Source organism: Falco peregrinus, chromosome 5 (genome assembly GCF_023634155.1).
Source record: "Falco peregrinus isolate bFalPer1 chromosome 5, bFalPer1.pri, whole genome shotgun sequence".
NCBI lineage: Eukaryota > Metazoa > Chordata > Aves > Falconiformes > Falconidae > Falco > Falco peregrinus.
Genome location: NC_073725.1, coordinates 15927046 through 15941587, shown reverse-complemented (window position 1 = coordinate 15941587; position 14542 = coordinate 15927046). Strand labels below are relative to the sequence as shown.

At 37.8% G+C, this 14542-nt stretch overlaps 1 protein-coding gene across 6 annotated transcripts in view; it reads left to right on the top strand.

The window, feature by feature from the left end:
- NPHP3 (nephrocystin 3) overlaps positions 1-14542 on the top strand; it is a 29489-nt gene extending 14947 nt beyond the window's left edge. Inside the window, exons 16-27 of one of the 6 annotated variants that reach the window (XM_005242292.4) lie at positions 906-1044; positions 1872-2036; positions 2553-2650; positions 3488-3610; positions 3982-4171; positions 4314-4555; positions 4957-5032; positions 6209-6336; positions 8530-8770; positions 10665-10790; positions 11693-11808; positions 12005-14542. In XM_005242292.4, coding sequence (XP_005242349.2) covers positions 906-1044; positions 1872-2036; positions 2553-2650; positions 3488-3610; positions 3982-4171; positions 4314-4555; positions 4957-5032; positions 6209-6336; positions 8530-8770; positions 10665-10790; positions 11693-11808; positions 12005-12185 — 1825 coding nt within the window. In that variant the 3' untranslated portion in view covers positions 12186-14542. Of the gene's footprint in view, positions 1-905; positions 1045-1871; positions 2037-2552; positions 2651-3487; positions 3611-3981; positions 4172-4313; positions 4556-4956; positions 5033-6152; positions 6337-8476; positions 8771-10664; positions 10791-11692; positions 11809-12004 lie in introns of those variants that run through there. The other 5 variants (XR_008747404.1, XR_008747403.1, XR_008747405.1 and 2 more) reach the window with 5 other exon arrangements.

Below are 14542 nucleotides of genomic sequence, written 5' to 3'. Positions count from 1 at the left end.
CAGTGGAGCAATGTACAGATTTTTCCCCTTTCACTGACTGTGAATGCGATGTGAGGAAAAAATCAGAGAGTTTGCAATCACCATTTTGATACTTCAAGTGAATCCACATAGTTGCATCTGTCTGTTTTTAGCTGTTCTGGTTTTATTTTTTTTTCCTGTTGTTCTGCTTTCTTGCTATGTTGGTTGCTTCAGTGCTTTTTAAAGGTATTTGGAGAATGTTGGTATGTTCTGTCAAACAGTTTAATTCAGATCTGTTGTATTTGCTGATGTACCAGATAGTTTGCCTCATAGATTTTTAAGGCTAAAAGGAAGTTCAGCAACTGTTTATTTTAACAGGCTGCATAGGGTACTTTGCCCTATAATTCCTGCTGTGGAGAAAAATAATCTTCCCTCTTTTGCAAGAGAATACTTAATAAGTGCATTGACTTATTAACCTAGACTTCATCTTGAGAAAGATGTGGGTTTAGTTTAGAGGCACCCAGAAGATGATACACTGATAATTTACTCTGGGTGACTGATTTTCATTATTTTTTGTTTGTTCTATATCCTAGAATGTTTAATTGCTCCTGGAAACATGCTTTGTAAATGCATTAAAAGAAACAGCAGCATGTAGTTTTATCTTTATCCAATCTGATGTTCCTATTTGGTACTCCTGGAAGAAGGAACACTGCAACATACTTTTTTTAAAAAAGAAAGATCTTGCAGCAATTTAGAAAAATCAGTGTGCTAGAAGGTGGTTTCAGGAATTCACCTCTTCTGTGTTTAATCTCTCTAGATGCTGTGCACCTTTCAAACCCAGTAGGAATTCAGAGCACTTTTAAGATACAGCTCTTCAGTGGTTTAAATTCATCTTACTCAGCCAAATGTAATATGCTAAATCATGCCCTTTTTGTCCTTCTGCTCAGCGTTGGAAATACAGGAAATATTGATGAAACCCTTCAACAGTGTTTTCAATGTCAAGACACTGTGTCGCTGTACAGGCTTGTTCTGAGATCAATTCAAGAATCATTGCAGAATGATAAAGAGAAAAGTCTTTTGAGAGAGGTAAGCAGAGAATGTATCACTGTGTCTACAGGTAAAGTATATTCTTTCCTGTGAAAAGTTTTTTCTTAACTTAAAAATAAGTATAAATTTCTGTTGGTTCATGTGTATGATTCAGAGATTACTGTGTTCGTAGTATACAAAGGAAACTTTATTAATCTAATTGTATCTATTGCAGAACTATAGAACATACAAATGCTTTGCATTAAATTTCAACTAAGCCGTTGTCTTACAGAACAGAACAGAACTTTTGCACTATGATGAGATACAGAATTAGCACTTCCTTGCCAATCACTGCCCTGATCCAATGATTAACTGCATTGAGCATAGTAAATGTAATTAAAACATGGTATCTTGTGAATACAGGGCACCACTTACTAGATGTCTGATTCCTCTTTATACCTTTGCAGAATTTCCCTGTTCTGTGGGACATTTTTTTGATTAGGACATGCTACTCAATAATTGCTGGAAGTTTTTTGGTGCTGGCAGCATAAGACCTTTTAGCATATTTTACTTAGGTGGAAATCCGTTATGGTAAAGGAGTTATTTTCCCACAGTGTTCTAGAGGAAAGTCTAAGGAGGCATTTGTTTGTCCCAGAGCATCCTATTTGGTGCTTTATCTATTAGAATATTAATCTATTAGTGCTGAGGACTACTCTTTGAGGACAGAAGAGGGAAAGGGCTTGTGTAGGCAGGTTTGGGTTTTTCTTTCCCCTTGGCATATAAAGTTATACACAGTGATACACTGAAATGCCAAAAAAAATATTGTGTAACTAAACTGTGTACCAAATATTGCTGACTGTGTAAAATTATTTTTCTGCTTTCTGTAGATACTGTGTGTCATCGGTGTTAGCCACAATGGTGTGAGTGAGTCAGAGCTGATGGACCTTTATCCTGAACTATCTTCTGCAGTGTTAGCCTCGCTTGTTCATAGCCTGCACAAAATGTGTTTGCTGACATACGGCTGTGGTTTGCTGAAGTTCCAGCACCTCCAGGTAAATTTTGTAATTCTAAACATGTGTAAGTAAAACTTGACCCCCTAAGCCCCTGCTGTTTCTTAGTTAAGTTCTGTTGTTAACTAGGTAGGCCATGATATTGTTTGTGTTTGCTCATCCGTTTTCCTTAACATCTGGTCTGATGTTAGAATCATCTTGAAAGTTACTAGAACTATGATACCAGTATTGGTCAGTATTGTTCAGCAGTTGAAAACCTGGCATTTCAAACCTTCAGAAATTTCTGATCTATTAGTTGTTAACTCAGGTGTCATAGAAAAAACTGGTTCCGCAAAAACCAAGCAGAATTGAAGGAGAAGGGAATATTTATTATCTGAATAATACCAGATATTATCTGAATAAAACCAGAGCTTTGATCTAATATAAGATGACCTGTTTGTAGTGCTGTTGTCATAGAAAGATATTCAGTTCTACAACACGAGACAAGTTTCATAGCACCCTGTATATCATCACCACTTAATAAAATGCATTCTCTTTCTCTCAATTATACTCTTTCAGGCTTGGGAGATGGTGAGACTAGAGTATATGGAAGAAGGTGAAAATGTTATTTCTGCCTATAGACAAAAACTAGTGGAGTATTTCACCATGCAGCTAAGGTAGGTCAGAATTCCTCAAGCTGTGCTAAACCATAAAGGTTTTATGCCCTGTGGATATTTTTGATTTCTTCACATAGATTCTTTGACTCAGTTTAGTACATTATTATGGCAAAATAACTCTCCAAAACCCTAGTTGTCAGCTTAGCAGTTTATTATTGATATGTTGCTTTTTAATCTTGGAAAAGATTGAGGGCTGTGGAGGGGAATGGGCATAGAGTGAAGTTATCATGTGTAATGGTAGGACATGAATTTGTACCGCATCAGTTATTTTGTGGTGACTGACTCGTGTGGATTTTTAGCTCCAAGTAAATACTAGGAAATTTGAGGTTGCTCAGAGCATGAAGGAGCAGCAGAAGACCACATGCATTCAGCAATACAAAAGAGGAGATGCAGTAAGCAGCTGAACAGCTACAAGTTCATATCCAGCTTGAAAACTGATTTGCATTTATAGTCCTGAGTTAGTGTGTCCCAGCTGTGGGCTACTACTTACTGTTCCTCAGAGCATCCACTTTTAGGTAGCAGAAAGCTAAGAGGGCCATGGTGTGCCGGGCAAAGGAGGTGCGAAGGGACAGTGGGCTGCTGCAGAGCTGTAGTCCTGCTAGCAGGCGTAGATTAGCCCGTATGGGAGGGAGGAGCAGCTTCCTGTGGGGTACCTGGGGGTTCCAGTACCCTCTGAGGTAAAAGTAAGATGTGGGGAAATGGAGTACGTAGGTCTTGCAGTAGTCTGTTTAGTCATTCAGGTATGGCAATTGTATGCTTGCCTAGTTCTCACATCAAATTGACAAGTTCTATTAGGCTTCTCAGAGTTTTTATTTTTATTTGCTTTTCTTTCAATAGTCGAGACCGAGTGACTTGGAGAAGTGCAGATGAACTTCCCTGGCTCTTCCAACAGCAGGGTGATAAGCAAAAGCTACACAAGTGTCTTTTGAATCTCTTTGTATCCCAAAACCTTTACAAAAGGTACAAAGGTAGCCACTGCTTTGGCAGTTATAAATATTTCAAAGTAATTCTTTGTCAATATAAATCAGAAAATGACAGATAGAGGTTAAAGGAACTTAAATAGTAGAGCCTGGAATGCTAAATTCAATTACAAATTCAAATTTGCTATTCAAAACTTAAAAATCGTATTTTTTTCTATTCTGTTATACCTGGGGGTTGGTAAAGGGAGAAATACTGCTGTTGAATAGCATTAGTCTCCATGGATTGTCTCTGTAGATGCTGTAGCATAAAGACAACATTCATGCATATGGCCCTTTTCCTCTAAGTTAGCATCAGTCTGAATAGAGGGGTATCAGAGATAAGATGAGCTTCTTATTTCCTTGTTAAAACAGGGGACATTTTGCAGAATTGCTGAGTTACTGGCAGCTGGTTGGGAAAGATAAGAGCTCTATGGCAGCTGAGTATTTTGACTCTCTGAAAGAATATGAAAAAAGCTGTGAGGGAGAGGAAAGTATGATCTGCCTGGCTGATCTTTATGAGACCCTGGGACGGTTTCTTAAGGACCTAGGTCTTCTCAGTCAGGTAAGTACATTTAGAGATTGTTGTAACAGCAAGAAGGCAAATTAAGCAGAGCTCATTGTGTGCTTTCTGTTGCAGTTGTTAACTTACTGTAGCATACAGGATGCTGCCTGCTGCCATTATGTTCTGAACTTTGTTGTTACAGGCTGTAGCTCCTCTGCAGCGGTCTCTGGAGATTCGAGAGACTGCACTGGATCCAGACCACCCAAGGGTGGCGCAGTCACTCCACCAGCTAGCAGGAGTTTATGTTCAGTGGAAAAAGTTTGGAAATGCTGAACAGTTGTATAAACAGGCACTGGAAATTTCTGAAAATGCTTACGGAGGTGAACATCCTCAGGTAGCCCGTGAACTTGATGCACTTGCAACCTTATACCAAAAGCAGAACAAGTAAGCTTTACACTGGTATTTTCCGTTTACGTTGAGGTGGTACAAAAATAAGAGCAAAGATTTTCTCCCTGAAGCCAGAATGTTTCTTTGGTTCTTTTTGAGGATTTCAGAAGTTCCAATGCAACCATGAGCATCCCCTCTGTGTTCTTGTAGCAGGCCACCCAATAGGGGCCAACTTTTGTGCTTAGTTTAACAACAAACCTCTAGAGATAGAGGAGGAGATTTTTCTGGCCCAAAGCATTTTGGATATTTTTATCTTTGACAAAAAATGTGATTTTTTTTTTTTTTTCTTCCCCAAGATTCTTATTAAATTGCAATACTCAAGTAACTTAAAAGCTTTCCAAAATACTCACTGATGCTACATTTGGCATTCTTTTAACACTATAAATAACTGTTTTCAGATATGAACAAGCTGAGCAACTGAGAAAAAAGTCCTTCAAAATACGCCAAAAAGCAGCAAGGCAGAAAGGCAGTCTGGTAAGGAAATTTTTGATATTTAATAAAAGTGCAGGGCATGCTGCGACTCTGCTAAATAGATGATAAAGTGTGTCAGCAGAGCTGACAAAGCTCCAGTGCTTTTGATAATTAAGGACATAGGTAGTGAAGTAGTCTAGCAGCAGCTTTTGGTGACTGCTGGAAATTTCAACTCTGCTGGAAGTGAAGATGCATCAGTACAACTGGTATGGAGTTGAGAAAGGTGGAAAAGAAATAAGTGGATATATGGTTTTGGGGGTACAGATTTACTGCTGATAGAATTGGCTGTCAAAGTGGCAACAGAAAGAAAGTGTTCTCCAAAATAACTGAGCCATTTATCCTACAAATATTAGTGAACACAGTGCTTACTGCAGTGGATAATCCCAGTAATAGTATTAGGTGCCATACTGAATTCTTCCTTATTTTTTCTTCTGTGTTTTTCAGCTACAGAGTTCCTTTTGTACTTTTAGAGCTAAGGATTTGTTTGTAATGTAGTGCTTGTCCTACAGGAGTTCATTTAGTAACTCCAGAATTCTAGTTGTGACTCTAATGATAGTGGTGAAAAGCCATAAAAATGTTCTGTTTCCACAGTGCTCAAATACAAATTAATTTGGATCATGGAAGTTTTGTCCATTTCTGCGATGAGTTCTACTACACAAATATTTTTTGTTAAGACTGCAAAGATCAAGAATAGGTAGAGTGTGTATCAATGGCTGCACTTTTTATTTGTAATTGCCTTCGCATGTAAACATTAGCTTGGCAGTCCATTCTACAAGGATCCATGTAAAGCCTTGAGAAATACTTTTATATGCATTTTTTATATGGCATTTAGGATAGGAGTTTTAACTTGATTTTAACTTTTGAGCTTCTAAAACTAAGAATTTGATCCATACTGGTTATTTGAACTGTGGAGTTTAAGCAGATTAGCATGTGGGATACAGGGAAAACAAAGCTGTATGACAGCACAGTAATTTAAATTTCCTGGAAGCATTTTTGGTGAAATTCACAGTTGGATTGTAAATAAGCAGAATGCCTATGTGCTATTTAGCTTCAAATGAGAACTTAGGTAGGATTATTGTGCTGCTGTGGCACCAAACTGAGTCTTTTGATTTTCTGTTTTCAGTTGTACACTTTAAAAGTAATGGTGATTGGCTTGCATTACCTTGTGCTTTGCTGTAGTGTGGCTTTGCTCTCCTGCGTCAGAGAGCCCTGCAACTGGAAGAGCTCACATTAGGCAAGGATACACCAGATAATGCTCGAACCCTCAATGAGCTTGGAGTCCTCTATTACCTGCAGAATAATCTTGAGTAAGTTGTATTAGTTTTGACACATACACTGAGTGCTCTCATAGATCTAAATGGAAGCAAAGCATTGAGGACTGGCATTAAATGTAGAGACATGACTCATTATGGTGCCATCCTGATTCTTTCTACTGGTTTTTGTTTACTGTGAAATTTACTTGTATTTTCTAGAGTTCATGCGGTTAGCATGTGAGTGTTTACCAAGTCAGTGCATTTTCTGTGTTCAGAATTGATGTTTGACAGTTAACTAGCGTTCATTGCAAATACCATTTCTCTCTCAAAATTTATGCCCCTTCTACTCAGCTTCACTATTTTGTTACCCTCCTTTATAGTGTTCATCCTTGAAGAGCAGGATTGTTGTCACTCCAAATTGTCATATTATAAGAGATAACGAGTTAAATACTCAATGTGCTTGTAATCCTCAGGCTCCTACCCTGCTAGCCTTTTTAAGGGAAAAAGAGGACAGAACAAGCACAAAGGTGTTCTAAAAGCAGAGAGATAAGCAGGGGTTTTGAGGGGGAACAAAATGTGCAGAACAGTTCTGATTGCATGGTTAGCCACATTTCATATCAACTTCTTCAGTCCACAGAGTAGTCTAAAACTGTGTTGTGGGGTGATTGTAAAGTGACTTTAAATCCCACTCTGCTGAACTGAATCTCTTCAGAGGAGAAAGTAAGTGCACAGCAAAAAAGCACCAAATAAATTCTGGAAGTATTTTTACATTCTTCCTATATCTGATGTTTATGTCACCAGTAGTTGTTGGATAACTACAGAAGTATGTTATAATGTAGGATCTGAACACAGAATCTCTGTTAAATGCAGGACCTTTACAGTGAAGCAACTGATTTTTAACAGTTGTTGGAAATGCAGGAGTTTTCGTCAGTTTACCCTCATGAAGTCATACTGAAGCGACTGATTATAAAGGAGTGATACCGATCTAACCTCATACACAATCATTTTATATTCCACATTATTCATATGTAGTTCCTGTCCAACACAACCCGCTTCTAGAGTAACCATATCTCCACTATTTCATAGGTGACCAAAAGTTTAAACTTTGTTCTAGTAAAGGTTTAAGTCATTTCTCTAAATGGGTATTGTATGTCTGTTCTGAATCGGCAAGTCCAAAATCGAATTTTTTTCATAAATTTGATGCAGTTAGAATGAAATCAGTGGCAGAAGGCTATGTCACTTTGTTATATGCTATATCACACATCATCCTCTAGCCCTTGCATGGGGTCAGCACCTTTTGACACTTGTCTAAGAGTTCCAGAATTGAACCTACAGTTCTGTGTATAAATGGTCTTTTTTATTTTTTTATCTAGTGCGAAGTGGATTTTTCCAATTTACTAAGCTGACCTCTTGGGAATAGTGTCACGCAGAATTAGGTGTATGTCAGGATGACAAACTGCCTAGTTATACTGGATGCTACCAGTATTACATGGGGATCACCCGTTGTTTGTGATGGAGGAGCTGCTGTAAATCTGTAACGGAATGGTAGTAAGCTAGTCTAGTGAGAGAAAATATACCCTTTTGACAGGGAAACACTTGAATGGTGGCATTACACAGAGTCTTTTCTACTTTGTTACTTCTAGATGGGCTCTACCGCCATAATCTAGCTCATGATACACATAAATTTCTCGCCCTTTGGTATGAAAGCTGTCTGTTGAACTCTGTAGTATATTTTCTATTCTTTAAAGTTATTTGAAAAATAAGTGGGGCGTTCTGAACCTTTACTTTATATTCCACTGTTGCTTTATCTATGGGAAGTACTTGACTACTATGAGGAGTTGCCCTGAAGTCAGTAGAATGTCTTGAATAAAGAAGGATTATTTGCATAACTGAAGATATAGGCTGAATTAAAGAAAAGAGCAGCTATGGGGTAGTGTAAAGTCTGCTGAAATCTGCTAGATTGGCTTGTCAGTCCTTGACAGGAGGGATCCAGGATTGCACAGGGGTATATTGACCAGCTTTCTGTCTGCATTCTTATGGTCAGCTTGCATAGCAGGACCATATCTGGGATGTATAGTTCCTCACTGTGTAAATTAATTGCTGATCTGGCATTGGCTTATTCTGAGAAAAGTCTATTTCCAGATGTCAGTATTTGTGCACTTTCCAAGGCTGAGTTTGTTCTGTTTCACTTCAGCCTGTACAGATGTTACCAGCTTTAAAATATCACTGAATGAATGTGTTCTGTAGGACAGCAGAGCTTTTTCTGAAGCGCTCCTTGGAAATGAGAGAGAGAGTCCTGGGACCCAACCACCCAGACTGTGCACAGTCTTTGAACAATCTGGCAGCCTTGTACAATGAGAAGAAGCACTATGACAAGGCTGAGGAACTCTATGAAAAAGCTTTAGATATCAGGAGGAGAGCACTGGCTCCAGATCATCCCTCCTTGGCTTATACTGTGAAACACCTGGCAGTGCTATACAAAAAGATGGTAAGCACAAGCCTCTTCTCTTACCACCTAAATTAACTGCAATGCCTTGCATTGCTACAGTCTTCAATCCAAGAGGAGTGGGGCGTGGGAATTTTGTCTGCTATTGGTGTTCCACACACACCATGCATGAAAGATGTAGTCAGTGGCCTCAGTCTGTTTCCAAAAAGCCCAGCAGATTTTTCGAAGCATGCTTTACTTAAAGGAAAGCTATTTATGAATAATGTCTTCATTGTTCTCAGTATTCACGATGGAGAATTTCTGTTTTGGTTAAAAGCTAGTGTTTTAGCTGCAGTGAGGGAAGCTCTTCCCAACTGTATTTGAGTTCTCCAGTGTCTGCCATGTGACATGTGCATACAAGAGTTTGGTCATGTGTGCCTTAATAGAAAAATCATGTTTCAGGGTGTAGGGATAGTTCTTTTTACACAGTGACCTTGAATTTTACAGTCAAATTGAGAGTAACTTGAAGGTTCACAAGGGACATAATACTTAAAATAATCCCTTTGGCTGAGCCACCACAAGCTTATGTTGATTCACTGAAAGAAGAGTTAACCCACTGTGACATGCACTACAGGGAATAACATTAACAGTAGTATAAACTTCTGCATTTCATCATTTCAAGATGTTTTATGAATAGTTGTGCTTGCAGATGGTTGTTCTAATCATTCAATATCATAAGTGTAAGAGTGATGTAAGGTTTCCAGCTGTTGAACCAAGATCAAATCCAGAGTATGAAAATATTTTTTTTTCTTTTATATTTTCACATTTTACCATTCTTCGAAGAGAAAAGAGTCCGTGAAGATAATCCCCTGGATCAGATGCGCCTGTGGTTGTGCTCAATAACTGTTCCCTGCTCTTATGTCCATTAAATTGTTTTGGGTCACGTATTTCCTGCTCACTTCTGCTTCTAATTTTTGTGCTGCTGGAAACTGCAAAAGCACTCAATATTTGCATTAAGAGCACAAATCAAAATTCATGGTGTACTAGTGATGCAGGGAAGAGGGGAGGAAGAGAAGGGACGGGAATCAGATGTAGAAAATTACAGTTATTTATAAATAAGTATTTATTCCAGATGAATTACTAATCATCTTCAAACTGTGGTGTGGTGATGCTTTGAAAAAAGGAAGCAATTTGATTTGAATTTTGCAGTTATGGTAAACCATTATACAACGGACGTTTGCTGTATTTAAGTTCTGATTGCTATTAAACACGGGAATTGACATTCTAGTAATAGAAGCCTCAACACACTTCTGAAGTATGTCCAGTTCATGTGCGAGCAGACTGAGAATTGGAGGAGAACAGAGTTTCTGGAAAAATAATCTACATTAAAACATTAGTTGGAATAAGGGAAGGGTATTTTAGAGAAACCAAAGCCTCAGTATGGTGACTGGGAAGCAACAGGTACTTGAAATGACGCTGGGCACTGCAGCTGTTCCAAAGATGGTGCAAACACCACTTCAGCAAGCAGAAGACTGCTCGAAAGTTAAGGCAGCTACATTCCCATATCACCAGTGAAATTTAGTCCGTTTAGGACAAAAAGTAAGTTCTGCTTTCTTGTATGGCAGAATGAGGAAATAAAAGTGGAGAAAATTATTTGGATAGAAGTACAACTGAAAATTGTTTTTAACAAACAGCCTTCTCAATGAGACACTTACGGGGAAAAGTTAAAGAAATAGACATAACTGAGAAACACATTAGCTGGGAGTTGAATATGCTCAGTGTTTTGGAAAATTAGTTCATGATAAATATTAATGAGAAACAATCTGTGCAGAATGAATTAACGAAAGTGAAACCCTTATTCTGGAAACACATCTCCAGGGCTTTTTGTTTAAAATAGATTTGGCTGTTACCATTTTAACACAAGAGAACAGAATCATTTTTTCCCTGTTATTTCTAGGGAAAACTTGACAAGGCTGTTCCTCTGTACGAGCTAGCGGTTGAAATTCGACAGAAGTCTTTTGGCCCAAAACACCCTAGTGTAGCAACTGCTTTGGTAAATCTGGCTGTCCTTTATTGTCAGATGGTAAGTTTTTCATGTCTTACATGTTTATTATTCCTGTGCTAGGCTTTTTATGATTTGTTCCTAAATGATACCAAAGAAACTTGATCACATTTAAAAGGGAAATTCCTTGTAAGATTTGCAAATTCTTAGGTTCCATTGTAAAGATTGAAAGGTTATTTGGCAAGGAAAATGTATGCAGGGAACAGGTAATTGCTGTCAGTGGTATTTCACAAGAACGCTCGGGCTAATACTTTTCAGATTATTCAGCATGCCCACATGCTTTATAAGACTAGAGCTGGAGTACAGCATTTTCTGCAATATGGTGGTTCTCACAGTAAGATGAAACACAGCTCCACTGCTGACTTGGAGGGAAACACAATCCTTTGAAATTTATGTCCATGAATAAAGAGCGTTCACTGTGGCCAACTGCAACTCTGTGCAACTAAAAACCTGAGAAGGCTGTGGACTGTCTAGGAAGTCTGCAACTACTATGAGATTCAAAGGAGGTGCAATCAGCTTGCCAAATTAATTATTTAGCATCAATAGGAGTGAGCTGTAGATTGTTTGCTTGTTTCCTGTATTTCTGCAATCTGCATATCTGATTTTAAACAAGTATTAAAGCTGCTTCAGGTAAAATCAAAGAGCATCTGGTAATTCCAGACTTTTAGGACTGAGATTTTTTCAAAACTGCTGAAGAAGTCCCAGGTGCTAATTATGATAATATTATGGGAATTGCATTTGCAAGTGCAAGCCAGTTGCTTTGACAATCTCAATTATCATACTCATCTGTCAACAGTATCAAGAACTCAAAACACCTGTCTGGTTAAATACACATGACTGAATATAGGATGTGTTGATACTATGTTGGAAAAAATAATAACAAATGTAATCTACGTCTGTAACAAACTTTCTACTACCCAAAGAAAAAGCAGATTGAAGCTTTACCTCTTTATGAACGTGCATTAAAGATTTATGAAGACAGCTTTGGTCACATGCATCCTCGTGTCGGGGAAACTCTGAAAAACTTGGCTGTGCTAAGGTAAGATTGTATGCTTTAGCCCTATAAAATCAAGTTACTATAAAAATTGCTGGATAAAACAAAACATCCTGGACTTCTGTCCAGGAAAGTAGAGAGCTTTAAGTAAACTTTGTTGATAGCATATTATGCATTTCAATTTAAATGAATTGACTTGTTTTATTTGCTTGTTTCAACTTTGTTTTACTCTGCTCCAAAGCTACGAAGGGGGAGACTTTGAGAAGGCAGCTGAACTTTACAAGAGAGCTATGGAAATAAAAGAAGCAGAGACTTTGTTGATAGGTGGAAAAGCAACTTCTCGACACTCATCGAATGGAGATACATTCAGCTTAAAAAGTGCGTTATCACCAAACATTTTCCTGGAACATGGACAAAGGTGATATAAACCTGCTCAAAGAAAAGGCAGTCTATTGCTATTGTAAAGCAGACATAAAATTAAGACAAACTTATTTTTCCTAGGCTAATGTACTATTTTGGGACCAACACCTGTCTTCATGAATGACGGGGAAACAGATCTTTAAGCTTGAAATCCCTCCACGTTAACTTTGCAGACTCTATGGTACAAAGTGAGTTTCTTCCATTGTATATAGATACGCATATTAATTACTAGCTAAAGTTACAGTTAACACCAAAAATGTGGATTTGATACCTCTTAGCTTAAGCGCCAGGATTACAGCAAGTTGAACCAACTGTATATACTCTGTAGGGTAGTTCTTATTTCTGTGTTGTAATAGCCTGGCTTAGATGATTTGTGTATTTTTGTTTCATCAATCTTTTCTGCCTTTTCAGAAGCTTTTGGATTTGTTTCTAAAGAGAGAGTAATTTTGAAAAAGTCAAAATACTGTTCCACCCAAAGCTTTACCTTGCAGGGTGATTTCAGCTTTAAGCAAACTTAATTCAAGGGATTTGTGCAAAAATAATTGGGTTTCCTTGGAAAGCTAATATATCTAAATATATTGTCACCTACAGTTACAGGTGTTTAACAGATTCACTGTGTTCAGTAAGAATATTTCCAGTGAGGGATTCTGTGACCCAGCTCCCTGTTGTTGACCCTTTAGTGATACGTTCACTATTAAATCTCATTGAATCCCTTAAAATACAAGAATGTTTGTATTGGAGAAACCTAGTGATACAAAACAGTTTGCCCTCAGATAAAGAGATGCTAGTCAATTCTACCTGCCGGTCATTTCTTAATGCCCTGGTCATCTAGAAGAACCAGTTTGAAGTCTGTTCTCATTCAATGCATAAATCTGTGAATCAATTTAAATACATACTAAAGAAAAGATTTTGTAAAAAGTTGAATATAAGTGAAAAATTACTTGAAGCCTCACTATCATGTTCGAAGCAACTGATGTGAAGATTTATTTGATAGAGTTTGAAAAATGCAAATTGCCTTTATGTCAAAGGGGTACTTATCTTCCACAGCATTTTTTCCTTTTTAGAGTAGAGTTAAATATAACCTGTTCAGCCTTTGTTTTGTTTAGAAGGATTTAAATATTTTGGCAAGGCTGTAACTTGGCAAAAGAAACAGTATATAAAACTGACAGAACAAATACACAACCCAAATTTGATTTTTAAGATTACGATTTAGTTGGAAAAAAATAAAAATATATAGCTCTTGAAGTTATTACAGTACATCAACAAGAGCTGACACTTTGTAATAGCTCTCTAAGTATTTTCCTTTTACTTTAGAAAATGGGGATTTAATCAAAGAATCCACTGTATTCCAGCCACCTTGAAAACTTCTGAAAACAACAGAGTTCTTTGCAGGATTGTTACTGAGTAAGGAGAGGGGCAAAAAGGGAAAAAAACCCACCAACCTTGTAACTAACCAACCAAAACCACCAAAACAAAAAAAAAGCCAAAGCCAAGCCCAAAAACCTCATCCTTGCCAGCTTGTATGTGTGTCTGTTGCCTACTCTTCTCAGACCTGGTAATTCCCTCCTCTAATGTTTTGTGCTATGAATTACCAGATGTCGTATCTAGCTTATCACTTCTGATTTTAACACGTATAATGATGTACCTTGCTCTCCTAAATAGTTTTCCTTAATGTTACTGGCTTAAATAGGGAGCTGCTTTTCTAGACCTTCAGTGTTCTATCAGCCCTCTTCCCATTTAGTCATTTCCAATTTTGAACTGTTACTATTCTTCCCTTGAGTGACTTCTCTCCAACTTACTCGTAGGTTGCAGGGTTGCTTTTGGAAGAAAAATCAGTCCCTAAAAAGCAGAGCAGATCCCAACCACCTATGGCCCATTAGCAGAGACCGTGAGGAAACAATCTGCTTACCCTGTCAACCCCCCCAAAATTATTACAGAAATAAAATAGCATTATGAGTAACAGTGGAGGGTCTTGCAGGCCCCATTTTGGCCATAACTATTGCTGCTGGTGTGACTGTTGCTGAATAGCCTCAAGATAGTTGTCCATGTCATTGTAGCTGTACCTCATGGACATTAAAAAATAACTGTATAGCTGATGTATGCCAAATAATTTTTCTATGTATAACTGCACCTCAGACCAAAGCGTCACCAGTTTCAATGGAGATTTCATCATAGTCAGAATACTGCAGAAATGGAGAACTTCTTTTACGGGTTTGCCAAATAAACAAAGCTGGATGAAACCCTTGCAGTGTGCTTTGTAATGCGTAACAAAAGTAATAAACTTTCAGTTATGTTTTATAGTTGGAGCAGATTTCTACTTGTAAATGCCTTTTTAATTAAAAAAAGACCCTTAAAGCCG